Here is a 27,970-nt window from a genome sequence, read left to right on the forward strand (position 1 = left end):
CCAACACCCTGGCACACAGTGTAACAGATGGCTAATAAACACATTTGCTGCTTAAAGCCCAGGCGCTGTAGTGTTTGTAAAATTCAAATGAGATATAGCAGTGACACTCTCTGTGTGAGATCACTGGTGCAACTGAGCAGTTGGAAATACTCATTGCTCCCTCATTGGACTGGCATACTTGTATGCATGGGAGGGGAGCCATGCTGTGGGAGATGTATTGTGTTGTGCAGGGTCAAGGAAGAACAGCAAACACATTTCATGAATTATTGAAAGAACAGACCTGAAAAGGGAAAATGCTGCCTGGCCCTTGTTGGTAGATTGGCCCTGTGGGCCCATGGCATTCAGTTTTCTAGCCAGGTATAGATAAAGGAGTATTTATAATCTCCATCTTAGACACACTGGAGGCCATGAGTGTGACATACTCTCACTTTGTCTCATGGCATCTGAGCAAGAAAGTGCCGCTACAATAGTTGACAAACCTACCTTGCAAAAATGTGCTAAAATGTAAAACCACTCATTCTGTTTTCTCTCTGAGAATTTAAAGATTCTCACTCTTAATTTACATACCCCTCCTGAACAATATGCATTCAACTACCTGCATCACATTTTCCTACTTTTCACCAGAGGGGTTCAGGGCACAGTGCCAGTCATAAACATAGCCCCTGGACATTAGGATTTGTTTTGTTTAAGGGTTATTAGGCAGAAACCAGGCCAGAAAGGACACCGTCTATCGTGGTTGATAATCATGGAGGAAAAAGCTTAGACCTCAGTCAGTTTGAAGTCCTGCTGCTAAACTTAGATGACTGTCTTTACCTTTCTGGTTTCAAACCTTGTTTATTTAGTTGAAGAACATGCTTGAATTTGGTTGGCTACCAAAATCCTCCCTATTGTGCCTTACTGCATGACAATACTTCCTAGCCATCAGTAAAAGTAAGTGAGTGTGAATCTTTTTCTTTGTTCTTTTCAACATTTCTTCTACTTTATGCAAATATATCACCTTTAGTAACTGAGAAACAGCAATAAAATGACTAGCTGTTATCACTTAACTGAAGCTGAGTACTTAAGACACTTAATCAAGTTCAGTTCACTGAAGACTAAACTGACTAAATTAAATGTCATAAAAATGATAACGCATACAATTTATTTGATTTCTTGCCTAATATGTTCTTCACTTAGTGCACTCAGATGTCCCTGTCAATGGGATCAAATGTATATCATATATTTCTATATTCTTCCCCTCAATTAGAAGATTAAAGTTTGTTTAGATTGTTTTCATTTGAATAAATAATTGAGTGGCACCATAACCATAGTGATGATCTTCACCGAGGGACTGATGATTTAATGCCAAAAATAACCTGTTTCCATGGTCACAAATCATATTTGATGTTTGATCTTGAGTAGATGAGAGTACTTAAGAGACAAAACGAGATGTATAGATTTGTCTAAACATTTCTCCAACCTCCAGCAGATTCATGACAAACAAGATCTTTTCTCCTGTCTTCCGATGAAGTTTAAATCTGGTTCTCTGCACTAAAGACTATTTTTGAAAACACATGTCATGAGGATTGTTTGTCTCTTGTATGTCCTCCTACAATATGCAGAGTTACCAAGAAAATGAGACCTGATACAATCAGTTGTTGCCAACAGCCAAACAGAGGCCGTCAAAAGGAATGGTAAAGGAAAAAATAAGAGAACAGTGAAAACATATTTGTTGCTACGGTAATTAGTGGTGCTGTTTGATTAGAGCAACATAATTACGTTGCATAATCATGTTTGCAGTCAAAATTAGTTGTTTGTTTAAAATAAGTTTTGCCGGCAGGATTTTATTTGTAATCTGCATAATTTATCTTCCAACTTATGCCGTACATGTTGAGCAATGCAGTATTATTACTTCCAAAATGAATTGAATCCTGTCAGAGGACGAGGACTGAAATCAATTTGATTCATTCTGCCAGTGCTGCCCATCACTTAAACAAAATACACCAGTTAACCATTTCATTACTGAAAATAAACCGCAGCTCTCAACCACTCTGATTCAAATCTGCAGCAGACTGCAACACAATCAATACCCCCTGTGGAGCGTAGCTGAATCATTCATACAACCTTGATAAAGCAGTAAAATGCATGTTGTTTTTTGGGTGTTTTCACTAACTTATAGCAGCTGAAGAAACAAAACATCTCCTCTTATGTTTTCATAAGGCACATAACACAAAGATTCATTCACTCACACTTGCTTTTGTCTCTCTATCACGATTCTTTCTATCACTCGACTTCTCCATTACCCCACTCTCTGCCTCTCCCTCTTTGTCACTCATTGCCCTTGTCATCCAACAAGGAGACGATGACAATGAGGGCTTGTGTCCTTGGACATGGAGCAAAGCTCTACTATTGACTGGCATGATGAGCTGCTCTTTCCTTGTTCCTTCCCCACAATCCCCGTAATCCCTCAGTCTTAGCTGCCAACATGACACACACACATCAGGACCACAGGGGCATTTGACGGGGGGGCCTACTGTCGCCACTTATTATATCAGTGCACAGACAGGGCCATGCCTTCACTTACTGACACACGCGCATGCGCGCGTACACACACACACACACACACACACACACACACACACACACACACACACACACACTAGCATACATAAATAAGGGGGAACACCATAGATGAGCAGAACCACAATGATGGACTCCAGTGTAGGCAAACACAGGCTCATATGCATGTATACACAGAGAGTGTAACCTCTCACACACATACACTAACACCTATGATGGGTCCTGTCAAGGGCTGCGCCACAGGCCTGGGATGAGAGAACATTTTGTTGTCCCCCAAAGGTCACACGGTTGCATCTTCCTCCCTTCTCTCGGCAGCACGAGAACAAACTGACACATTTGTAAAGGCTGAATCCGTACCGTTGATTATCTCTCTTTCTCTGACTCTTTCCTGACATTTCAGCTGGTCACGAAGGAAGACAAGGATGATATCTCTTTCTCCCTCCTCAGAGACAGGCACACTGCTGTTGCATTTTTTCTTTTTCTCATGCAGTGGCTTCCTTATATTATCAAAGGAAATACACTGGCATGGTTCATATGTGTGATGATCATCAAGCTTTATATAGTATAGTATCTATACAGTATATATATATATATATATATATATATATATAATACATATATATATATATATATATAGTGCCATATTGATGTATTATTGACAATGAATCAACTCTGCGTTATTGAAAATATGTAAAGTACTGCCAAAGCCTTACAGACAAATAGGCTTGTATTAAAAGAAATACCCATACACAAGGCATGATATGTTGTTTATTCCAGCAGCCTATCTCTAACTATCAAACCCTTCTCTGAATAAGAATTTGCTGATGGCATGCTGCTGCTTCTGAACACTATACAGTAGCGAAGACACTAAAAGAGTGGAGGTGGCAGGAGCCAGATTCTGATTTTATCTGTCTGTGTGTGTGCGTGTGTGCGTGTGTGCGTGTGTGTGTGTGTGTGTGTGTGCGCCTCATCAGGAAGCAGTGAAGGAGAACCACAAGAAGAGGGAGATGGAGGAGAAGATCAAGAGAGCCAAGCTGGCGAAGGAGAAAGCAGAGCGCGAGAAGCAGGAGCGCCAGCAGAAGAAGAAGCAGCTGATTGACATGAACAAAGGTATGCCACTTCTCCCCGTGCCACCACAGACACAGAGATGGGGAGGCAGGTGGGGAGTTAGGAGGAGGAGAACAGGAGGATAGAAAGGGGGTTTCATGGAATTGTGCTTCACACAGATTCAAACTCAGAAGGAGAATAATGCGTAGGAATGGGGGAGTCGTCTTTTTCAGCTGTGAGGGAATCTTATACTTACTCCCATAGCCCATACAGATACAATGCTTCCAAACAACAGACAGATTATGCTACTTTTATCTTGTTTTTTCCATGGTAGATTTGCTCGCATAGACAGAAACATTCTCTTCTACACTATGTACATGTATTTCTAAACATTTAACACGTTTTAAGCAATATATACCAACGTTACAATTTAGAAGTTTTGGAATGTAGTTATAAAATAAATGCAAATACTTTGAGCTCATACAACTGGCAAGATGTAGGTCATACGTAAAGATAGGAAACTGGGGTGTTCTTACAACAAAGTCTGAAAATGGCTGTGTAGATTACACTTCCAACGCGGTCATGCCACTTTGAGTTCGTCACTGGTCATGTGCAAGGAATAGGACAGAAAATGATCATTCCTCCAGTGTGAGAAGTTTGCAGGCAGTGTGCTATATTTGTTGTCGTGAATCATTGGAATTGCTCTATTGTCCTCCAGCGATACCAGTAAACCATGTATTGATCAGTGTAAGTTGCAGTTGTCCAGACATGAAAAATTAGAGCGACAGAGCTGGATGCCTGTGTCTAGTTATGCCAATGACATTGAGAAGGAATTTCAAGCCTGAAGGGACTTTGCAAGCAGTCATTATGGTCTTTTGTCCATTTTTTTGACAAACAGACTGGGATTTTCACAATTCACCAGCTTCTAAATGTCAGCACTAGCCAAGGACCTCTCTGTAGCTCAGCCATATTGGGAAATGTGACAAGACAGTCTTCAGTATGCCACAAACTCTGCTAGATAATTGATGCATGCTACAGTTTTTTCTTTTTTCCCTGAGCAGTGACCTCTTTGAAAGCTTCACTTTTAATAATCCAACATGGCTGAGCTGAAGGAGGCTGTCTACCCCTCTCTCTCATTCTGGCTAACCAGATGGAGAAGGGTAGAGAAGTAGGTATGATATTAAATATTTCTGCCAGAGCAGATTTTGATCTCAGTTTCTGAATGCCATAATATGACTTGTATGAATAAAACATTAGGATGACACGGGCGACGTTGCCTGCAGCTTTGGAGATAGTGGGGATCGTCCTCCAACCCACTCCTACCTTGTTGGACTGTTGCGATCACAATGACCTTGGCAGTTATGAAATACACACTTGATGTGCTAAACCCAGGCTGCTTTTTCACCTGTCAAGGTTCTTACCTGCATTGACTAAACATTTTCATTAAACCTTGAATAGTTCCTTTTTGTGTACTAACTTGTCTCCATGTGAAATGAAATCAGAGGACAATCAAATACAGAGCTCTTTAAATGCATCCTGTGAATGGGAAGCTGAACTTAAGCCAGGAGGAGGTTGGAGGTTACAGCAGCTTGGTGTTCTGCCCTTGTGTTCTCACTCAGTTTCTCTTTAAGCTGTTCTGTTGGAACACACATAGCAGGATATTTAGTGTTTTCCTGTTGCACATCTTTATTATGCCTCCACGCCGACCACAGCTGTGACCTCAGAAAACATGTTTTTGGCCATAACTCAAGAATTCATACGCTAATTATGATTAAATACACTCAATTCTTCTTTTTTTTTTGAGGTTGCCCGTTTGTCTGTCCCATTCTCGTGAACACAATATCTCATGAACGCCTTGAAGGAATTTCTTCAAATTTGGCACAAACGTTCACTTGGACTCAAGAATGAAATGATAAGTGTTTGGTGGTCAAATGTCAAGGTCACCATAACCTCCCAAAATATTTTTTTGGCCATAACTCAAGAATTCATATGCTAATTATTACAAAATACACTTAATATACTTTATTAAAATTCCTTTAAACTCTTCACCTTATATATTATATGAGTCTGGACAGACATGGATGTAAACTGAAACTTGACTGGATGGCAGAGACATACAAATGCAAGGCGGCCTCTGTTCCTCTCCAGTTGACAGCCTTGGCTTGAGTCTTGGCTCCTCTCTCTCATTCTGTTCTAAAATTCTATATGTGCTTCAGATATTTTGAGGAATTTGATATTAGAGGAGACTTTTGACATCAGTATTTCATCCTGATCACCTGCTGTGTTTTCTGTGAAGGTTGATGAAAATAAGGTAGTGTGCGGGAGAGAGGCGTGTTTAATTCCTCCTACCATTAATTAATCATGTCCAAACATTTTGCGCATTAATTTAGCATTTTAAAGGTTGAAAGGCAAATTGATTCGCTAAAGTAGAACTCTAGTTTGATATAACTACTCTTGTCTGCATTATGTTAGTTCTAACCTTAGTGACAGACAGACAGGCAGACAGACAGATAGATAGAGTTAACATTGATAGAAATAATGAATGGTTGACCTGAATATAGTATTTTCTCTGTTTACAAATCCATTAGCATGAACAGATGGAGTAAACATATGGTCATTTTATTATGAGAGTTATGTACAGGTCAGTATCTTATCTGTTTTATAGATTAACTGATTTATTAATTTTATTGTTTAAAATACTGACTGATGGATCATAGTATTGTGTTTAATGCAATTTCAAGAGGCTATTTTTAAGATAGGATTGATTTTTTTTGTCATTTCACAAATTGTGACCTAATCCTCTCCGCTTGCAAATGATTAACAATGAAATGCATATTTAATGAGAGTTTAATTCATTTAGCTTTTGCCAGGATGGCACCAGGATGGGGGAGGGGAAACAGACAAATGCTTTTAGGAAGCTGATTAGAAAAAAAATCTTTTTTCCCCATGTCCCTGTTGATAAAACTTGAGATTATGCTATCTGACATGCACACTTCTTCAACAAGCATGATTGATAGATGAGACAAGTGCAGAGCTAAACGTGTTTTCCTTGTGAAGTATTAGGAATCCTAATTGCTTATGAAATCATTACCGAGTCACCCCATTTGTTTTAATTTGCTCTAAGTGGATTTCCATACTCTCTTGAACTGACCAGATGTTCAACATTTACAAAATTGCTTTACTTCACTGGAAATAACAGTTGATCACTGTAGAATAAACCCAAACTAATGCTTCTGTCTAAAACAGGGGACGATGGTTCATCACAGCAGGATATTTTTTATTGTGGCCTATAAAACAATGTCACAAGCAACATGTCGAGAGTGTCAAGAGCCAGAGCATGGTAGAGCATCTGGACTTTCTTTCTCCAAGGCATTTGTGTGGACTAGCAGGCCCCTGTGGCCGCCTACTCGGCTGGCATCACCAGGGTCAGTGCCCCCATCTGGGGCAAGTGTCTGCACCCACATGTCAACTGTGTACCCTAGTCAAATCCACTAAGCTTTGAACAGAGCCGGAAAGCGCACATGCCGCTTTGAGCACAATGTAGCTTGGCATAAGGCGCATAGTAATAAACAAACCACCAGGAACAAAAAAAAAGTTATTTGAACATTTTATTTAGTCCAGGCATTTCTCCCAGGTGGCACAGAGAAATGGTGAAGAACTTTGTGTTTTACATGTTTTCTGTCAACTTTTCACAGACCTACTTTATGTAGTATGGTTTTCAGTATGTGAATAGTTGCAGTAGCTTGTGTAACAGTCCCACTCCCCATATGAGCCTCTGAAAAACATTTTTATTGCCAGTCTGAGGAACATCAAGTGTAGAAGCATATTGGTTGTAGCCTTCAAGCTTTACAAGACCTTTTTATGAGTCGACCAACGGCCTGCTATCTCAGTTGACTACACACACTAAGTGTAATCCAACTGGACTAATGTATAAGAAACACTTCTCCTAGGTAATCTTAGGTTTCAAAATAGAATGATCTGATTTGAAAACTAACTTTTTCAAAAAATCAATTACTGAAATTCTTCTAGATAGTATTATTAAAACCCTCAAAACACAGACAGAGGCTCCACAGATGCTGTCTTTGTGATTAAGTTTTACCTGCAAAGTGATCATTTTTTTTACTATATAAATTAGAGCCCACTCACCCTCATCCATCCATTCTAGCAACAGCTTGCAGACACCAGCAGAATGCAGACCTATACATCGGGTTGCTTGGTTGGAATATTGAAATGGAAAAAAAATTGTATTTCTTTTTTTTTCACTGTGTATTGCTAATACAACTATTGAACACACATTATTACAATCTTAAATAAAGTTATCTTTGCTCACACGACAGATGGAAGTTGTGTATACCACATATTCCATCACTGTGTTTTAAAATTACAAAGCCCATTAGTAACAGACATAATTCTGAGTGATTTTAAGGGACACAGTCACAGATATTAAACAAGATGGCCAATAGTTTAAAAACCTGCTTGCAGCGGATGCTTTATTGTTAATTGTGAGCTGATCCTCGAATGGTGGTTCCATATCTTTTTCATTTTCAATACATTTTACAATTATTGTGTGTCCTCCTTTCCTTCTTTTCCAAAGGCTTTTTTCCGTTCAGCCTGCTAGGCCTGCTAGAATGAGGTCTCCATGTCTCTATGATTCTCTGCAGAGAGCAGTTGGCATGTTGACAATGATGGGCCTGCAGCTTCTATTTATGCATCCTCCTTGTCAACCTTTCGCACTTTGAGGATGAACTAGTATATGTTTACATAAATAAAAATGGGTTTGTTTCAAAAAAAAACATTCCATTTATTAAATACGAGCAAAATAAGTTAGTGTGGGCTTTGACTGGATTTCAGACTGCAGTGTTTGTAGGCTTTAAATTTTTTTTTGTACATGTCAGTATTCTGCATATGCCTCACCTTCACTCTACATCCTAATACAGATTGACTTTTAAAGTGGATTTTAGACAAGACACATGTAGCATTTGTTAGGCTTATGGAGAGCATTAAGATAAGATTTTTTCCTGTTCTTGCAGTTTTCCTTAAAGACAAAGTTGAGAAAGTATTTTTCTTATTTTGTTTACCGAAGCACATTTTTTTCAAATTCAAGAATCTATTAGTGTGGCATGCTAAACTAAATTGACATGTTTTTGTGCAGCTGGCTGACTGGTTGTGGCTGGCGGAGCCCTGTCAGGAATGACAGTGGCGGAGATGTGGATTGATGGCTTTGTGTGACACTGACAGCTGCCGGTAGGCCAGTGCATACCTGCGTCGCAGCAGTGCCAGTGAGGTGATCATAGACAAGCACTGACAGGCAGCGGTGGGGTGGACAGGTTAGCTCTCTAAGTTTGCATAGTGTCTCCACAGCACAGCAGATGTGGCAAACAATATTACCAGGTGAGATAGCTTGTAGAGACGTCAAGGTCAGAAACCCAAGTAGATAAGAAACGTTTCTGAAAGAGATTCTCACTATTCTGCAGCTTAGCTTGGGAAATGAAGCCAGTATTAGGGAGCTAAAGCTGACCTTCATATTTGATATGGACTGTAACGAACAAGGACAGACCTTTCCAGAATGTAATGATGATATATGGTATAAGGCTTCTGAATTTGCTGCCTGTTTATTCCCTAAAGTGTCATTTCTTTGTCATGCCACCGATTGCTCACATGTCTGGTTAAATGTGTGTAGTTTCTGATGTGTGATAAAAATGAAGGATCTTTCACCACATCTGCATATGGATTTTAATACCAAACTCTGGGCAAATTGCCTTTTTTCCTTTTTTCTTTGACTTTGCATTTGAGCTTTGTCGATCTAGAGTGCAGGAAGTGCAAGACATGCTCTGAAACTCCTCTGAGTATGGATTGGTGAATTCCATCATTACCTTGAAAGACAGGAACAAGGGCACGCGGATTATCTGCTGTCATACACCCATTCTAATAAATAACAGCATATTAGATTGTGCTATATCACCAGTCGAAATCAGAATCTGCCTCAAGGCGATGATGGCACACAGAATATGGCTCACTGCATCTCAACTAAGGCCTATAGTAGCAAGTACCATGAATAGTAATATGTAGAAAAGGAGAATTACACATAAACAAATGACATGCAAGGATTAAATGTGTCTGATTGAATGCAAAATTACATTTTGTAAGTAAAGGTGAGTACTCATCCTCTCAGATTATAATATTTTGAGGTGCTGATCTATAAATAAATGTCAGCATTAGGAAAACAAGCCCGACTTCATATGAAGCACTTTAATATCCTATGATAAATGCCATAGTTCATTAGCAATTGAAGGCAACACCAGGGAATAGTCCTACATTTTTGTCCGTCTTATTGCAATAAATTGTAAATTTGATTATCTATACTATACTATACTATAGTATACTATACTTCACTATATTACTTGATTTTATTTTGTGGCAGCTTCTTTTGTATCAGGAGAAAGACAGAAGATACAGATTAGATTGCATCTTAAAGCTTTTGATCACTTTTATCTTTTACCTTTAACTTAATTTAGTTAAGGCCACAATCAAGGAAGTGAGACATGCATCAGATATCTCTGTCTTTCCTGTTTGTTCTCTCTTATTCCCTCTGTGTCCCTGTGTGTCTCTCTTTCAGTGTGTCACACACACACATACTCACTATGCTTATCCTGCCTTGTACTTTTCCCTCTCTCATTGCTTTCGTAAATGTTCTTCTCCTTAGTGAAATTAGCTCAGGCACAGTTGAATCTCATTAATTTGTGGGTGGTTCAAGTGTCTGATCATTTCCCCTCCCAGATCTGGACTTCACCAGTCACTTTACAGTCAATCAAACCTAATTACCCTCACTACAAAGACCATCAAATCCCATTGTCAAATCCATTTAACTTCCCCAGACAGCACCGCCTTTCACTGATGCAAACAGCCCATGTGGGGTTTGGTTCAGATGTTATCTTGATCTGGATTCCAAAACTCCACGATCCAAATGTGCCATTCGTTTAAAATTGGGAATCTACACTGTGCTAGATGGACGAAACCCAAAATGTTTATAGCATCTCAATATACTAATGCATTCCAAAGTCCCATTGATGTCCCTTTCATATTAATAGCCTGATTCATTTATGTGACCCTGGTATTAACACTGCCTGCACTGTTATGATGCCTTGCCATATACACAAGCAACCATGATGATGTTGGCATTGGCACTAATAGTTAAAGGCTGTTCTTGTCCCTGCGGCACAACAGCACAGTAAAAGATGTTGTTAGCTTGTGTAATGTGTTGGAATGTGTTACTTAGGTGCAGCAAAACTACTGGAAGTTGACATGGAAACATATTTTGATCAGTTTACAGTGATAGCTAGCTTATCAGCAGACACCATCAACAGTTATCCCTTGCTGTGAGTTCACAGAGAAAATGCACATGGGTCAAGGTCTAGCATATTGCTAAATTCAGTAGTACCAAGCCTATGGAAAAGGGGCAGTAGTGGTCTACTCTTCTGTGAGGACAGGCTTCCACGGCCCTCCTGGCACCCTGACATGTTGACCCCATGTGGCTCAGAGAAAGTATGTCAACTTAACATCTGTCAGTGTTTGGTTGGAGCTCTCCCTTGTGTGTTGATGGTGTTACTGGGCAAACTAGCCAAAAGCAGTGGATTGATAGTGATAGCAATATGGTAACTGAGGGGGGCCCGCAGGCATAGAAGTAAATGATAGTGGAGGAAGCAGAGTGTGGTGACTGCTATGTTGCAAGCATCTCTCTTCGCCCTTCCCATCTCCCAACCTCCCCCCCTACTGTTTCTCACTTGGGCCCTGGCAGCATCCATCCAGATGGAGGGTTTATTTTTGTTTTTGTTTGTTTACTTATTCATGAATCCAGCTATTCGGGGCATCACAGGGGCTTTCGTTCCACCACAGAATGCAAATCGCCACGGCGACTAATCCACTTTCATCTCTCCCTTGTCGACATCCAACTTCTCTCCACGTTTCTCCCAGTCTCTTGCAGTCAGGACATCTCTCTTTCTTTCAGGGTATGGGATCAGGCCCGCAGTGACCAGGCCAGCCTAGCTCCAACACTCTACTACATGCATGTCAAACACAATACACCTCTCACCTCCCACCCACCCTTCCCATCTTGAGAACATTCTTCCCTCTCTCCACATTTTCCCTTCCTCCCTCCTGCTGACCCTGGCGCCACACAGGGGCTCACAGCATGAGCAAAGTAGTAGCTACACTGCAATTCTCTCTGGAGTGGAGGGTTGCGGGAGCATCCCTAATTGAGTTAGGGAGGACATGAGAGGGTTTGGTCATCAAATTGTTACAGTAAAACTATCCAGATTAATCAGCAGGCAAATCTGTCTTTTTTATTAGCCATTTTACCCTTCCTTTCCCCCTTTTCCTCCTCTCGTTTCACAAGTGGACTTCTAAACATGCACACACACATACCTACAAATTAAAGACTCGGGACTGTCTGAAATGTTTCTTGGGTCATTGTGTCAAAGCTTTTGTCAGGGTTGGGTGGTTGGACTGCAGGGAGATGCAGGGAGAAGGAATAGAGGGAAAAACAAAGGAAAGACATCAAACAGGTGCACGACTGCTGTCCTTCAGGCACTTGTGTTCTCTGTGGCAGTAATGGTCTCTGGCTGCCTGGGTCTTAGGAGCTACTGCGACTGCAGGGAAGGAGGGCGAGGGGAAGGGGTGACTTTGCTCAAAGCCAGACAGTAGGAGAGTAGACAGCAGAGCGCTAAAAGGAGGGGGGTGCTGAGTAATGCAGGTGGTTGTGTATGTGTAGGTAGCTAAGCCAGAATTCAGGTGTGAAAGTAACACAAAACCAGGTGCATACAAGTGAGAGTAGAACAAGAGAGATGAGATTAAAAGAAAGTGTGGCTGTTGCCTCTCCACCTGGCCATAAAGCAGCACCTTCCTCCCTCCACTGAGGCCTTTGTTTCACGGCTAATGGTCCAGGTTAATTGCACAGGTGACTTTCTGTGGGGGAACAGATGGGCTCAAATGTGTTCAAAAACAATCCGCAGCAAGCAAAAAAAAAAAAAGAAAACTGGGAGCGAGTTGTTGCTCTCCTCTTCATTCTTCCTGTTCTTTCTCATCTTATCCACTGGAGTCATGGAGGGCGACTGGGGTGAGGTTAAACTCTCACTGTGTTCCTCTTTCACAGTGGTTTCAATTCATCAAGCACAAGGCCTGTAAGCTCTCATTAGATCTCATTACAGTGCAAATTAGACTCAGGGATTGGCTACTGGAAGGATAGTGGATGGTAGTGGATAATAGACATCTCTCCTATGCCTGATGTTCCTCATGTCCAACACTCTAATTTGGTTAGGGAGGAGAGTGCTACGCTTATATAAATTCAGAGGATATGTAGATGTGATTGATTAAAACATGTGACTATGATAAATGTCATCATTTTGTATGCTTTCGCTGTTTATCTTTTCAGTTAACATGCCACTGTTGCTACCAGTTTCACTCGTGGCATATAGGATGTCTTAATTTGCCATTATATTAAAAACCAACACATACCAGACAGAAGCTTTTTAAAATTCAAAGAATTATTTGTCTCTCTTTTCCCCCATGAATCATGAGGGCTGCATTTGAGCCATCGGAAATTGAGTTCTCGATCGATCCACTATGTTTTTTCTCCCCAGCACAACATGCAGGAGATGACAGATAGCAAATTGAATTTATGAAGAGAGTTTGTTGACACTGCTGCATAATTATAGGAATGCCATGCCTTTGGTGTTTAAAAGAGAGCCCAGCGTTTCATTCAAATTCACACAAGGTTTTCTGCTTCGATGATTCCGTGAAAAGCATTGTCATGTTTTTGAGGCGACAGCTGTTCTTTTATTTTGCAGTTTTGTACATATTTTGAATTTTGTAGATGACTGATTTTAATTGGTAGAAACAAACAAATGAGATGTTTTTGCATAATGTAGGCTTATTTTTTTGATTCCTAATTGATCCTTGACTGAGGATTAAGAGTTTATATGGAGGCATCAATGATGCATTGGTTTTCTGAAAGACTTGGCAAGATCCCTTTGTCTCCTCTAACTGATCTTGCCATGAGCAGCCATGAGCATAGGTCATCCTGCTGACATTAGCTGAACTACGCTCTTTATTTCCCTTCTTCTGACTATCTATCCCGTCCTCTTGCTGTCTTTGTTTGTCAAATTTATACTCACTTGTCATCTGAGAAATCTGCACCATGAATTTAGATTAGTTAAGTGGAGCCAGTACTCTTAAATATAACATGTGTTTGTATCACTAAAAATGTCCTGGCAGCTTTAGGTGAGGCTCTGTGTGCCTGTGCTTGCATACTGCAGTGTATGTTTTAGAAATAATTAAATGTCACAGGGCTCAGGCCGTCAAGTATCCAGGAAGGTATTTTACGACCTTGTGTCTTGCTTCGCTCCACTAGTCCCTCTCAGTATCCCACTCCTCCACATGCACTGCTGCGCCAACAGGAACCCTCTTCACTTTTCTCCCTTGCTGCCTCCTGTGCTCTCTCTCTCTCTCTCTCTCTCGCTCTCCCACTTCTTTGTCTCTGCATTCTACCTCCTCCTGCTTTCTTTTCTTTATATCTTCGTTCCCCAATAGTGACACTTACAGTATCTGTGCCTATTCTTTTCCTATCCCTCCCTTTCCTGTTGACACTCGATTTTATGTCCTGCTCATGGGATTGCTGAATGGTACATTGCAGCCACTTTCTTCCAGTTTTACTGAATGTACTTTTTTTTTCTTAGGGAAAAACTAATCTGATGTGTGAAGTTTTTATGCCAATCCTGCTGAGGGCACATTGCTCTTGTTATCCCTCCTAATTAGAAAATGTGATAGTGCTGCTTGTAAATATATTGTAGAGTGAGCCAATCCCCAGGGCTCAGTGTTACATTTGGCACAGCCTCTGGGTCCAGATACCACCTGATGTTCAGGAAAAGGAGGGGGAGAATTGGGGATTGGAGGTAGGCAGGGATCAGAAAGAAAGATATGAAAAAGGTACACCATCTCTCTCTGGGAGGTAGAGTTTGATAGAGCTTTATTTCTGCTCTTAAAGGTTTAACTGTTTAAGAAAGTACCTGAAAGTGCAAAAGCCGCAACCGTGTTCCACAGTTCCACAAGCTTTAATAAGATCATTAAAGGACCCCGGGGCTGTCTGTTGAGGTGCCCACCAAGGTGTTTCATCACTGGAAGGGTTTGTCAATGTCTTGGGTCTTAGCCCATCTTAACCCATTTAGAAAGCAATTTCCTGTGAGCAGAGGGGATCTTTCCTCTTGAGAAAGATCTTTGGGCATGAAAGGTTAGCTTTTCTGTAATTCCCTAGCATGCAATCTACCACTGCTGTTAATGAGAAGCGGATGAATATTTGCCTTAGGTTTAACAGCTCAAAATAAGACAAGAGTGAATTGCAGGAATAAGGCAGAAATGTCTGCTTAAGTTGGCAATGTTGCAATAAGTAGTGAAAAAAGTTTGCTCTGAGGATTACAAGAGTAAGTGTAGTCATATAATTCATAGTTCAGTTTAACTTTTTTTCTTTTCTTTTTTTAACTTTTTTTCTACTAAACGCTTACCTTGTCTTTGCAGATTTGTTGAATATGTACACATAAATATATGTATATGTTAATAATTTCATAGTCTGAAGGCTCATTTGTGAGAATTTCTTGCTCTGGGTAAGACCTGCTCGAGTTTAAGCTGTGGCCCAATAGGACATAGTTAATTGAGCACTGTGAGGTGACTGGGGAGTATGTTTCCCATTTTAGTCATTTTGGTTCTTTGTGTCTGCAGTCATCCCGCTGAACCTCAGTCTACCAGGGCTCCCAAGTCCTGGCCATTACAAATGATGAATTGTGCTACAGTTAAGCTAGAAGTAGGACAAATTGATCAAAGTGTCAGGTGCCCCCTGTGATGTCTGGGTCTCCATGAAGAAGGCAGTGAAGAAGGAGCTGTCAAAAAGTTTCTTATGCCAAGGTGGTTGTAGATAAATGTTTACCTGCCACTTAACACTTTCTGCCTTTTGTCAGAGGCACAATGTGTCCTTGCTAACCTACATAAGAAGAACGAGTAGCTAAAGATCTTGGGAGTAGATACAGTTATAGTAGCTGCAAGTTGTTCACCATATTGTTCTTTAGGTCCACAGCAGATGAAACCCATGCCTCCCCTTTTAAACCAATGAGCTTGCTATCTGAGGTGTAGTGCTGCAATTTGAGATAAGCACTACTTGGCTCAGCTTTGGTTTTGTTCTGATAAAGCTGGTCTAATTAAGCTTGATTTAATCGGGATTGCTTTTAAGCACAGCACACAGCCGGAACAGATACTTTGATTTCAAAGTAGCCCTTGGGAAGGACTTGAGGAAGAAAGAGAAGGAATAAGAGAGAGAGCAAAATTAGTGTGAGTACAAGTGAAGAGTTGCTTTTTTTAAATTTACATAAGACATGTTTCTATTCTTAGTTGTACTGTCTTCTTGTGTGAATGATTGCAGGTTGGGTGGTTTGGAAGAGAAGGGAAAAACATGCACAACCCTGACTTTCTTGTAATGGCAAAATACATTCCGTTTCCTTAAATTAATCGTGTGGCATTCAGTGTCAACGTGTTTGGTTCATATATTCAATTTGCCTGACTGTCGTATCCCATTGAGTACATGCAAGTTACAAAAGATTGATCACCCCAGTGTCCGGGAAAAGTGCTGTGTGCTGAGAGTAGCAGTTGTCTCCACTTATTTTCGAATGTTTCCCTTCAGCTGTGGCTGTAAGCACAGTGGAGGAACAAGATGCCTGCACCCTGATAGTAAACATTGGGGAAGAGCTAGTTCACTCATGTATGCAAAAGAATTGATGGCCAAGTCTCCAGCTCCACAATAAGTCACCCTAATGATCCTAGTTTTAAATAATGTCTGTTCTGGACCAGAATGATAAAAAGGGTGCCCCTCTGACTCATTAGTATTGGGGCGTAAAGATAGATGACCCAGATATAGGACCTAAGCTTATTTTTGAACCTCTTTTCCATTGAGCAGGGTGCTGCATGTGCACAGTTTGAGCACAACGTGTCATTCTTTTGGCCTCATAGCATTTGAAGTGTCTCCTACCTGTCTCTTCAGCCGTGCCGAGTGCCTCCAGTTCTCTAGTTTCATGGATCCACACGACAGCTGGAACGGTGGGCAGGGGGAATGTTTTTCGAAGGCTGGTCCCGGTGTCATTGACTGAACAATGATAGAGCGCCCCGGTATTGAGCGGCTCCACACTAAATCTTTGTAAAGAGCACTTAGCTCCCCTGCGTTAGCCACAGAAAGAATATCTGTCAATGACCATCAGTGGATGCTTTCATCCTGAGGCTCCTCTGCCTGTATTAGTTGCTAAGCTCTTAGTGTATTTTCCTCCTCCCCAGCTGCTTACTGAAAAAAAGGACAGGCCTGAGTGACAGGCCTCTGTCTCAATACTCATACAAGACCTTTAAAAGACTTGTTTATCTCTCATTCAGAGTAACGGCACTCTCTTGCTGTGATGTAAGGTGATTTTTCATGCACCTGTTGTTCGAGGGGCATCCATTGTTCCACACCAGAATGCCTAAGAATTAGACCTTGAAACAGTCATGCATAAATGTGTTCATGTGTATATATACATGTACTTGTCCTGTTCTGTTAACGTATATGTTGTCCTATAAACAGCTTTGTCTCTATTATGTCATCTCTTACAGAGGGAGATGAAACTGGTGTGATGGATAGCCTAATGGAAGCTCTACAGTCCGGAGCAGCCTTCCGTGATCGGCGAAAACGGACGCCACGCAACGGTAAGGCGGCAGAAAAACACTGTCTTTATAATTTATAATTTTTGTTACTTCAGTCATTCTCACTTACTGTGTCTGCAGAAAAAAATCTGCCTGCTCTCTTTAGCTGTTCAAAGTTTACATGTAATATAACTGGCTCCTGTCTATCATACAAAAGAAGCTCACCTGTTTGTATATACTTAGTGTGTGTTCATGTGCTTGTGCTTGTGTCCCTTTGAATGCTTTCAAAGATTCGTTACTGATACACATTTCCATGGACATGTATAGGAACATATGCGCATATAAAGGAGGTGCCACACAAACAAGCACATGTGTGGCCTATTGCAGGTCATTAGTAATTTATTATCCCTTTGCCATTCATAAAGCAATTATTATAATGTAGCCATGCTGGCTGCAGTTGGACTGAGGCTGATTTAGTGTAATCCTGGTGTTAACATATTCCATTCTGTCATGATGAATGGCGCATGCCCAGCCAGTAGGGGTGCCAGCGTCAATTGATATGCAAGTCAGAGTTCTGCAGAAGAGCCACAGGTGTTGCCATCTCCACACTGGCAATCATGGTAAGAAAAAAAGAGGGGAGCAAAAATCAAACCAATCAGACCAACCTTTTAAATGCAGAGCATTTCTGACTAACCCCTATATTTTAAGATTGTTGCTGAACAATATTTACATCTAGAGAAGTTGTAGAGTTGTAATGATGTTTCAATTTCTGCCAATAGACATTCACTCTTTGCCTTTTTAATGCCGATTCATATTACTGAAGTGTTTTAATTCCGGTGTATTAGCTACTGTTATTAATAGCAGAAGGATTATTAGTAGCAAATATTTGTTGTTGCCCTACAAGATAGATGGCACTTTTAATCTGAAGCAGAAGGTTAGTACTAGTATATTAGTAAGTCCTGTCCTATTCGGCTGTTGACAATGTATTTGGCAGTGAAATTGTACCTGCTTGGTCACATGGCCAGGACATACTGGTCAGGCCCTTTCCAACTCTTTGGGTCACACTATGGCACTCTACCAGTTCTTTTCTTTTTTTCTCACAATAATTAGTTTTAACAATTCTATTTTTATTTTTCAGTGCTCACATATTAACTGAATTTACATATGCTAGTACACAGATCATTAAAGGACACTGACTCATTTTGTCTCAAAATATGTATTGCATGATAAAATGATTCACTTTAAATATTCAATGATTAAATATAATTAAAATTATATTTTCCCTTCAACTTGTGTATATATAATTTGTTGACAAATGGATCGCAACAAACACAAATGCACATAATCATTTTCTCTCATTTCAACACATACAGTATTTTACTTTTCTTCACCTTTCATTCCATATTTCTTTATTGGGGTTTGATTTGAGCATGTGCCTGTGTCCTGGTGACTTAGCAAAAACTAAACTCTGGGAGTGGTTCATTCCTGCAAAATATCTGAAACTTGTCAGTTCTGATGCCTTTTTCTCTTTTCCTTTTTCTCCATCCTTCCCTTCTTTTCTTTTTTCTTTTCTTTTTATTATCACCAACGTTGTTGCAGGTGATCAAAGCCCTTCCAGTCCAGCCTCCCGGTGGCCGGGTGCTAACTATGGTAACAGAACCCTAGGTGTGTGTATTCAACTACTGTTCTAACCCAACACCACCCTGTCTCCTACTGCACTTCTCCTGGCTGCATAACACCTATGTCCTTCCTGTCAGAACACTCAAACTTAGCTGGTCTACAAAATGCAGAGACTTTTGCTGAGTTACTGCATTAGACTTTGCAAATAATGAGATGGTCAATGTTATAATATGTAAGATTTACTGTATGTAAAAAAAAAGCAACCATAAAAGCTTTAGGTGGACGAGGAACTTATATTAAAACAGAGACAAAACGTGTTTCTCGTAAACACATGTAGCTCCTCACTGAGAAAAGCATCTGCAGTTTCAAAATGAAGCGACACTAATTTTAGCAGTTAGGTTTCGTAGTGAATAATGATTTCTACAGTAATGTTACTAGAAACATGTTTAAATACGCAACATGGATGAAATCGAAACACACCCATAACTGAAGTGAAACTATTGGTTTCACTCTAACTTAATTTTGCAGTGACACATCAACAGAACTGACTAATTCACTGATGTGCATTAGCAAGACTTTAGCAAAGACCAGGTGAGGATTGCCATAAGTACAGCTTGCATTTAATTGTATTCTCTCTCTTATGTGCTGTTAGGTAACACTTCTCTTTGCTCATATATTTACAGCACACAATACAAAAGGAAAACCATCATGATATTTTAAGTCCATGCAAATACAGAGGTGAACCATAAGGTAAAAATACCTGTGCTTTTGACTAATGGCCATAAGGATGAAATTTACAGACAAGATGATGTCTTGTGTATATTGAAGAATAAATGAAATTACTCCACAAAGAATTGTGGGGAGAAGATGTCGGCACCTTCTCAGCATCTTGACTGGAGAGACAATAATAAATATTAATGCTGCTGAGTGACGTGATGTAAATCTTACATTGAATACCCTTAAAATCCAATACAGTAAAGTACACTGCTATTGAAGTTGCATTTGTGCTGGCACTTTGATCCCTAATATTCAACCTGGTAACACCAATATAATCCTAACAGTGTTCATGCTACTTGAAGGAAATCGTTTTTGATTTACTCAGCACAATTTCTGTCTTGTAGAGCAGCTACAGTTATCATCCAATTGTCCTGCTTTTCCTGTTAGCCTATGTTGCCACAGCATGATCACTTCCTGTATTGCGGTGATGTTTAGGAAGTGTTGTAGGCCTTTATGCTTTGGCCACTCACAATGTTTTTTTTTTGTATTTTACCTTTCTTTTTGCCTATATGTTTGATAAATAACAGCACCCCAGATTTATGCAAATGCTTTTAGTCAAAATGAATTGCCTGTGACTCTCGACAAGCAGGTTCTCTGTTTATTGCAACAGTATCTTTCCATCTATAATATGTTTAATCTGTTTCTAATCTGTTCAATATTTCCACCAACATAAAGGCTGTGAAATGTTTTTGTACATTTGTTTGTACATTCTAATTTATTCTGTTTGTTATTTTGTGAATGGAATATTACGGGGGCATCGAGAAGTGGAGAGCGTCCATTGTGGCGGTCTCATTCCGTCGTGTGTTTGCAGATGAATAAGTCCTATTGGTTTCACTCGACCGTGACCTCTAGTGTGAACTTGACAGTTTGTAGACAAATGTGAAGTTGGGGGGGGGGGGGGGGGGGTGACAGTCAGAAGCTTCACGCCTGAGACCATGGTACTTGGAAAATGATGCAGTGCACCCTTTGGGTTAGGATCATATGGTTGTCCCAAGTGAAAGAGTTTAATTATCTAAGGGTCTTGTTCATGACAGAGGATAAAATGGAGCATGAGATTGACAGTTTTGTGTTATACCTCCAGTGATGTGCCTCTACACTCTAAACGTACGGTCTTTGTTAATGAATATGCTTGATATTTAATCAAATATCCTGTATCTCTGTGACCTATTTTCCTATTCCTGTGACACGACCAAGATTACTGTGGCTCTTGTGATGGCTCTCTTTCCTGCATGCCATTGTGCATCAGACTCTTCTGACCACACTCTCCTAGTGCACACCACTGCTATGCTACCAGAAGGTATTATGCGCTGACGGTTCACTGTTTATTGATACAGAACTGTACTGTGGTTTGATAAACAGCTGCATGGATTCTCTACTCTGAAGTGATGAGAGGGGAAAATCCTTTTGACATGCTGGCTCTATGGATTTTTTTCTAAATGGAATCTGGAAATGATTTCAGCTGCAATAGAGCAAAGGGGGAATTTGTCTCATCTCATGAAAGGGGGCAAATAGAAATCTTTACGCACAGTTTGAGAAAAATGTTTTAAAAAGTACACTCTGTAAGGAGAAACAATTATGTTACCCACTGATGGATGATTTGGTGACAAAAGGCATCTCAGTCACTCAAAGCTGTCTTTGGATTGTTATATTTTTGTGTATGAGAACTGTCAATGTTTAAGTCAGAAGTTAAAGAATGATGGTGTGACTTGTGGGTCGGTGCAGCATTATTAATGTGTAAATACATTTGTTGCGAACATATTTGATTTCTCTCTGACTCAGGGACTGACAGCATTTCAGTGTCTGTATTTACTGGTAAAAAATGTTCCCTGAGCAGTTATATCAGACAGTGTGCCAAATCTATTCACTCCTGCTTGTCATGTCTGTTGTAATCTCATGCTTTAAAGCTTGATTAACCTCCTGTCACCCTCAAATGAGCACCGTGTACCAGAGAGAGTCTCTCAGAGTCGCACATGATTCTTTGCTTACGTCAAAGGAGTTCATTTAAACCCAGCATGTCGTTCTTTGTCGTCCTTCAAGCTAAACTACACTCCAGCAGACTACCTCAAGTGTCAGGCTGAACACAATTCTAGGCGCCGCCAGTCACAATTACACCCAATTCCAGAAGCATTTCCTATTTCCTAGTCTCCACTTTGTATAAGATGGAAAACCTAACCCGGGAGGCCAGACTCATGTGTTATGCAATTACACCAGCCAGTCCTAATTCAACACACAGAACCTTGATGGAATGACGGTTCTGTTGGAAATTCTATCTCATTTCAGGAAGATAATAAATAAAGTATTTTGTGAGGTTGAATCTGATTGGTTTAACAATATATTATACTGGGGTTTTTTTCCCCCACAGACAGTGTACTTCAGAATTAAGTTTCACTCGAATAAGGCTAAAAAAGATATGAGTTATCCTACTCCTTTTCTATCTCCTATTCTCTTTCTGGTGAGACAGTTACCTGGGTATCTGGCAGGAGATTGTTGGGTAGAGAGCAGGAGCCTCTCATACATCCTAGCTCATCGATTTTCGGTCAGGGATGAAAGCCACAGACTCAGTAGGTCTTTCATACTGGGGGGCATCCCAAAAGACACATCAATCAGATTTCAAAGAGAACCAAGCCAATCTTATTTATTTACTGCCTTTTCAATGTCATTACAATCCCAAACCAGAGCCTCTCTCCTTTCCTCTTTCTGCCCCGCTCTCCTGCTTCTCCTTCACAGGTCAGTCCATCAAAAGTTCCATCCTCTGTTGTATATAGTGAGTCTCCTAAGGACTTATTTGACATTGAACAGGGAGGGATCATCATATGCCCATTAAAAAATAGAGATGCAGTGATATAATGCTTGTCAGGGTTCTGGAATTTCAGCCCAACTGTCTAATCCCCTGAAGCCTAGTAGTTAATTCAGCAGGTCAGGCCACAGAGTGGGCCCCCTGTATGTTTAATGAAGATTAAATTACCTATTTTCTCTCATGAAAATTTAAAGGAAAAAAGGGGGTGAATCTGCAAAGAGGCAAATGAAAAGAGAAAAGGGAAGTGTCTTTAAGAAGGAGATGCAGGTAAAGGCAAAGAATTCCCCCTTGTTCTCTTACATCCTCCAGCCTCATTTGTGACATAAATGATCTGTTAATACCTACACTTATTACTTATGTGTTTGTGATCCACATCACCCTGATGTAGACAGCCACAACATGTTCAGTCGGGCAGCTATTTTCTCATCTTTCCCCTGATCTGGGGAAAAATCACGCGTTTGTTTCTTAAATTACATCAGAGGAAGTGATAGTGATCGTAATTCCCGCAGCAATTAATTTGCTCACACATACATTGTACCCATCGCCTTATCTCTCTCTTGTTGTCTCTCAACCTCTCTAGCAGTTGTTCTCCTGTACTGTTTCACACACACACGTGCAAGCTTGTGTCACATATCAGATAGGGACTGTTGCAGTAGGGTGTGTCTGAGTTGAGGGCTAAAGGGCTTTGCCTGCACAAGCTTCTGGCTTCCACTTCAGGGTTTTGATAGATGTTATTCATTGGGGCTGCCCTAGAGGTGATCGTACAGGAAGTGGAGCTAACATGATTTGGGGCGAAGAGACCCAGGGGGTGTCGGTGCCTCTTGCTATAGCTCGGATGGCTTAGTAGATGTGAGATATCAATAGAGTAGATGAGGGCAGAGCTCTGTAGATATGTGCCGCTTGAAATCTATCACCTGCTTCTCATAGATAAGGATATTTATCAACAGCCAAAGGGAAAGGCAGATGGGAAGGAGTTGAGGCATGGACAGCCACTCCATTTAAGATTTGACGTCCTAGGGCACAGACAAAGCCATTGTCCCTCCCATTGACCCATAGGGCCTTTCTTTGGACCTGATAATTTTTCATCCTCAGCAGAAAACCCATTATGGAAATATAGATGAAGATTTTATGTACCATTTGAGTACCCTTGGCGCATAACTAATTCCTTGCTTGACTCTGCCAAGAGAGGACGAAAGTAAGTGAAGTGTAACATGGAGCCATTTTGAGAGGATAAATCAAATCTTAATAAAAGGCAGTCTTTCTGAGTGGACACCAGGGGTCTCTCGCCTCTGCCCCCTCTGTTAACTACCCCCTAAACCCTTTGCTGTTTAAATTACACTAAAGCTATCTTCTTGAGTACAGGGTATCAACAGGGGGCTGTCTGCGTGCCCTTTTGATGCCATTATGCCCTTTTACAACGCCCTGTATGAGAAGACTTATCATGTGGAGCCTGTCTCCCTATGGTAATGCTTACTTTTTATTCCCTTTTTATCTTATTCTTTTTTCTTTTCTTTTTTTTAAGAACTAAAGCCTAACCTAGTGCCGTAATGGACACCGAGCTCTCACCACTATGTCCAATATTGTCTTATATTGATACAGGGCCTCATTGATGTAAAAAGTATTCATCCCTCCTGCCTAGTAAACCATCAACGCACAACTGCACGGCAAAAATGTCTAACTTTTCATATTCAATAATATCCTACAGCGTTTTCAGTGAGCTGTGTGTTTTTTTTTTTTCTCTTGCTCAGTCTCCAAACAATATTGGCTTTCAAGTATGTGGGCAGTTATGAAAGGTCACCCAAAGTGTAAATTGTCAATACTGGATCAATTTTGGAGGGCAAATATGCTTTGGAAGCCCCATAATGGAAGGTTTTATCTTATTTTTACCCTGGGCGCATTCACACAATAAGATTGATATCGTTCATTGTTTGATGAATTCCTAATAGACCTATAAACTTGCTGAGCTTAAAGCCAAAGGAATGCTTGTGAAAGCCAAATATAGGGGAGGCAGTCGGACCATCCCACTAGCTGAAAAATTGCCCTCATATAATTCCAATGGAATCTCGCCCAAGCCATCATGCTTAGTGTTGAAGGATGGGCAACTTGCATCAGTTGAATTAAACCTTATTTATTGCTCATTAGGCATACAGCAGGGCCAACTGATGATCAGCTAGAGAACAAATAATGTGCAGTGGAATAGGATGCCATCCTGTATGGTTGTGTGCTGCACAGACAATGAGAAGCAATGCCAGAATCAAAATGCGTTTTCCTCTGCTGTCATACTCATATTGTCATACTTTTTTTTTTTTATGTCCACAATATAATGTGGCTATTATTAAAGTATAAGATTCAGTGCCCAGGCTGATGTTTGCATTTGAAGTGTCAGATGCTATCTACAATCTGTCAGCCACAATGAGGTGGAATTAATATTTTAGTTTCCTATTAGGCAGGCTTGATGTCTGTAATAGGGAGGTATAGGAAAGGAACAGCAGAGCGGGCGATGAGTGATAATGGTAATTCCCATAAATACAGATAAAGAGAGAACGTGTCAAAGAATGTTTAATGTTCCATTCAATAGGACATATCAGTAGAGGTGATGCTGGGAACAAGGATATTAAAGAAATTACAATGTATGTGATGCTCTCAGCTTGAAGTAGCTGGATCTTGCAACATTCCTTTCCTGACTTATTTCACACTGAAGTTAGTAGAGTCACAAGTTGCATTAAACATCTTTTTTGTTGTTAATTAAGTCATACCTTTCTTTTCTTGAAGTGCAAGAAAGTTGATGGTTTAATTTGAATATGCAAATTTTGAGATTTTCTCAGAGTGCAATTTTAGTTGAAAACGAATAATGCATGATTAGTTAGCAATTCTTCTGAGATTAAAAGTAGAGTAAGCGATTGTACTCCAATGCACTGCTTGTCAAATTCAGTGAATAACTCCTCATGGTCTGTTAGTGTGTGTGCTGGGGGGAAAAAAAGTCACCACCTGTGTGGAATTTTTATTTTTTTTATTTTTTATTTTTTTTTGCGGGGACAGTCATGCTTTTAATGGGATAGGGACAGTGATACACAGGAAACATAGGTGAGAGGGGATGACATGCAGCAAAGGGCCTGGGCTGGATTTGAACCCACCAGTGTGTCCCCTATGTGCAGTTTTCAGTGGGATTGATTGGGGCTGCAGATGAGAGACTGATGGCAACATTAAGGAAAGTGAATGCAAGAACTTGCAGCAGTGTATACTCCACAACATAATCATATTGTCAAGAAGGAGACATGTCCAAGGAACAGCAAAAGGGGAGAAGGTCAGAGGAACAAAAATTGAAAAAGTGCTATGGTCAGGCAAGGGCAAAGAGCCGCTTCAATATCAGTGAGGCTTTTCAACAGTGGAGATTGCACTGTTGGACTGGGAACAAAATTCAGCCCTAGACTTATCCTGTGGGACTGGCCTGCACCCTGAATGAGAGGCACACAGAAAGGGCCAGTAAACAGAATGGTGGTACCAGTAAAAACTTTATCTTTATGGGTGTTTTGAGGGTCCACTGGCCGATCGATGTGGCGGCACACTTGATGGTCCAGGATCTATCTGATGGCCAGTCCAACTATGGGGATGAGATCTCCTAGAGTTGAAAAGCATGTAGACAGATGCAGAGGTGTTTCTGCTTGACAGGTGGATAACACTAGCTCAAGGTAAAAGGTTAACTATTCCTGAAACTATGTTAGGAAATTTTAGTTGAATTAAAGTTTCCTACTTTCCTAATAGATTTTCCTGAACTTTAATTGAATTAAAGTTTCCTAGCATGCTTCAGTTAACACTAAGGAAAAGAATGTTTTACAATTTGGAAACAGCTGTAAGCCTCTCACACACTTTGTAGGATGTGCACATTTTCACAACCAAGGTATTTTGTTTATTTGATGTGAATCAGAGCTGTAAACCATATATTGAAAAAAAGAAAACCTGTACTTCTCTTCTTGAGTGATAATCACTATTGCATGTGTGAAACCATCAAGTGAATCCTGATTGTCAGGGGAGCAATCTCCTCATCATAATACATGTGCAAGAATAAAGACAGTTAGCTGAAAGAGAAAATTATGTATAACACGGTAAAGTTATTTTTTAAACACAGGGAGAGAGAGAAAGACGGAGGACAGCGCAGTTTAAAAAGGCAAAGAAAGATGGTTGAAGCTTTCAACCCAGTTTACAACATCAGGGACTGGAAGAAATGGAATTTGTGATCTCGTGTGGAAAGAGGTGCATACATGAGGGAGAGAAGGTAGAAGAGGGAACGGCATCGAATTCAGTGAAATGGAGTTAGGAGGTTTATTGTGCAGTGATGGACAGATGTATCAATAGTGATAGTGATAGAGTTAAAGAGGGCAGCACAGACTGAGAGTGTTAAATGAAGGTAAAAAGCTGAAAGCCACAGTGATGCTATACACACACACACACACACACACACACACACAGATATACTGAGTTTGTGATCAGCAAGAATGCTCCCTACATTCAGGCTCTCCCCTTCTAGAGAAGCATGATTGTGCTTGACATGGTTCCATCACTAATGCTGACTGATGCCCATTTGCTAGGCTCTTCACATTTATTTATTTATCTGTTTATTTGCGTCAAGTTTATTTATTGATGGGCCTCAAGGACATGATGGCAAATCTCCATTTGCTCATATGGGGAAGTAAGAAATGGAAGGCTTTAAGGTTGTGCAACATTTACACATGAATGAACAAAAGACAGGCAGGACAGAGTTCACTTTTTTTATTTAGATTCCAGCTGTTGAAATAGCTATTCCTTTCTGCTAATGGAAAAGTGATATGGGCCATTTAGTTACTTAGTGCTAATCCCAAAGGTTTATCTGCTTCTCTATTTTTTCTTCCCTTTTATCTCTTTGTCTTTCTTCATTCGCTCTTTTGACTTCTATTTGGTTAGTGTCTGAGAGAAGATGTATTTGAGTGGGGTCAAATTATCCCCTTGCCTGTATGAGTTTTCCCAAGCTTTAGCTGTACTCTCAGACACATTAAGTGCACACAGCACTTTGCTGTTGTACTTGACCACTAAATACCCATGAGGATTTTAAATGCATACTCTATTTAATGCCCAGTGTTCACGCAACCTTCGTTTTTTAAAGTAATTCGTGTTTTTTAAATTTTTTTGGTATATAGTTTTGTATTTTGTTGAGGCTTTACTTTTTTTTATAGCATTTAATAAGATGTCCCCTTGCATGTGATTGTTACATAGGCTGATGCAATTAGAGCATAATGAGTGTAAGTGTAATTGTTGTTTATTCTCACAATGACATATTTGCTGTTGTAAGCTACTGAGGGAACAGCGATGCTTAATTACCCACAAGTGTACAATTTGAGATCATTAGGTTTCAAAGCCAATATGTCTACCAGAGGACCTTTGGTCCACTCCTGCAGTGGTCCAAAGAATGCCACATTGAAAACTGAAGGATTATTG

General features: G+C 40.3%; 1 protein-coding gene across 4 annotated transcripts in view; it reads left to right on the plus strand.

Annotated features, from left to right (window-relative positions):
• Positions 1 to 27,970, plus strand: part of diaph2 (diaphanous related formin 2) — a 397,964-nt gene that overhangs the window by 309,346 nt on the left and 60,648 nt on the right. For 3 of the 4 annotated variants that reach the window (XM_022759875.1, XM_022759876.1, XM_022759877.1), the window contains 3 exons: positions 3,534 to 3,669; positions 17,278 to 17,370; positions 18,907 to 18,972. In XM_022759875.1, the coding sequence (XP_022615596.1) occupies positions 3,534 to 3,669; positions 17,278 to 17,370; positions 18,907 to 18,972 (295 nt within the window). The remainder of the gene's footprint in view (positions 1 to 3,533; positions 3,670 to 17,277; positions 17,371 to 18,906; positions 18,973 to 27,970) is intronic. The other variant, XM_022759878.1, reaches the window with a different exon arrangement.

This window comes from Seriola dumerili, unplaced genomic scaffold (genome assembly GCF_002260705.1).
Source record: "Seriola dumerili isolate Sdu_G_001 unplaced genomic scaffold, Sdu_1.0 BDQW01000331.1, whole genome shotgun sequence".
Taxonomy (NCBI): Eukaryota; Metazoa; Chordata; class Actinopteri; order Carangiformes; family Carangidae; genus Seriola; species Seriola dumerili.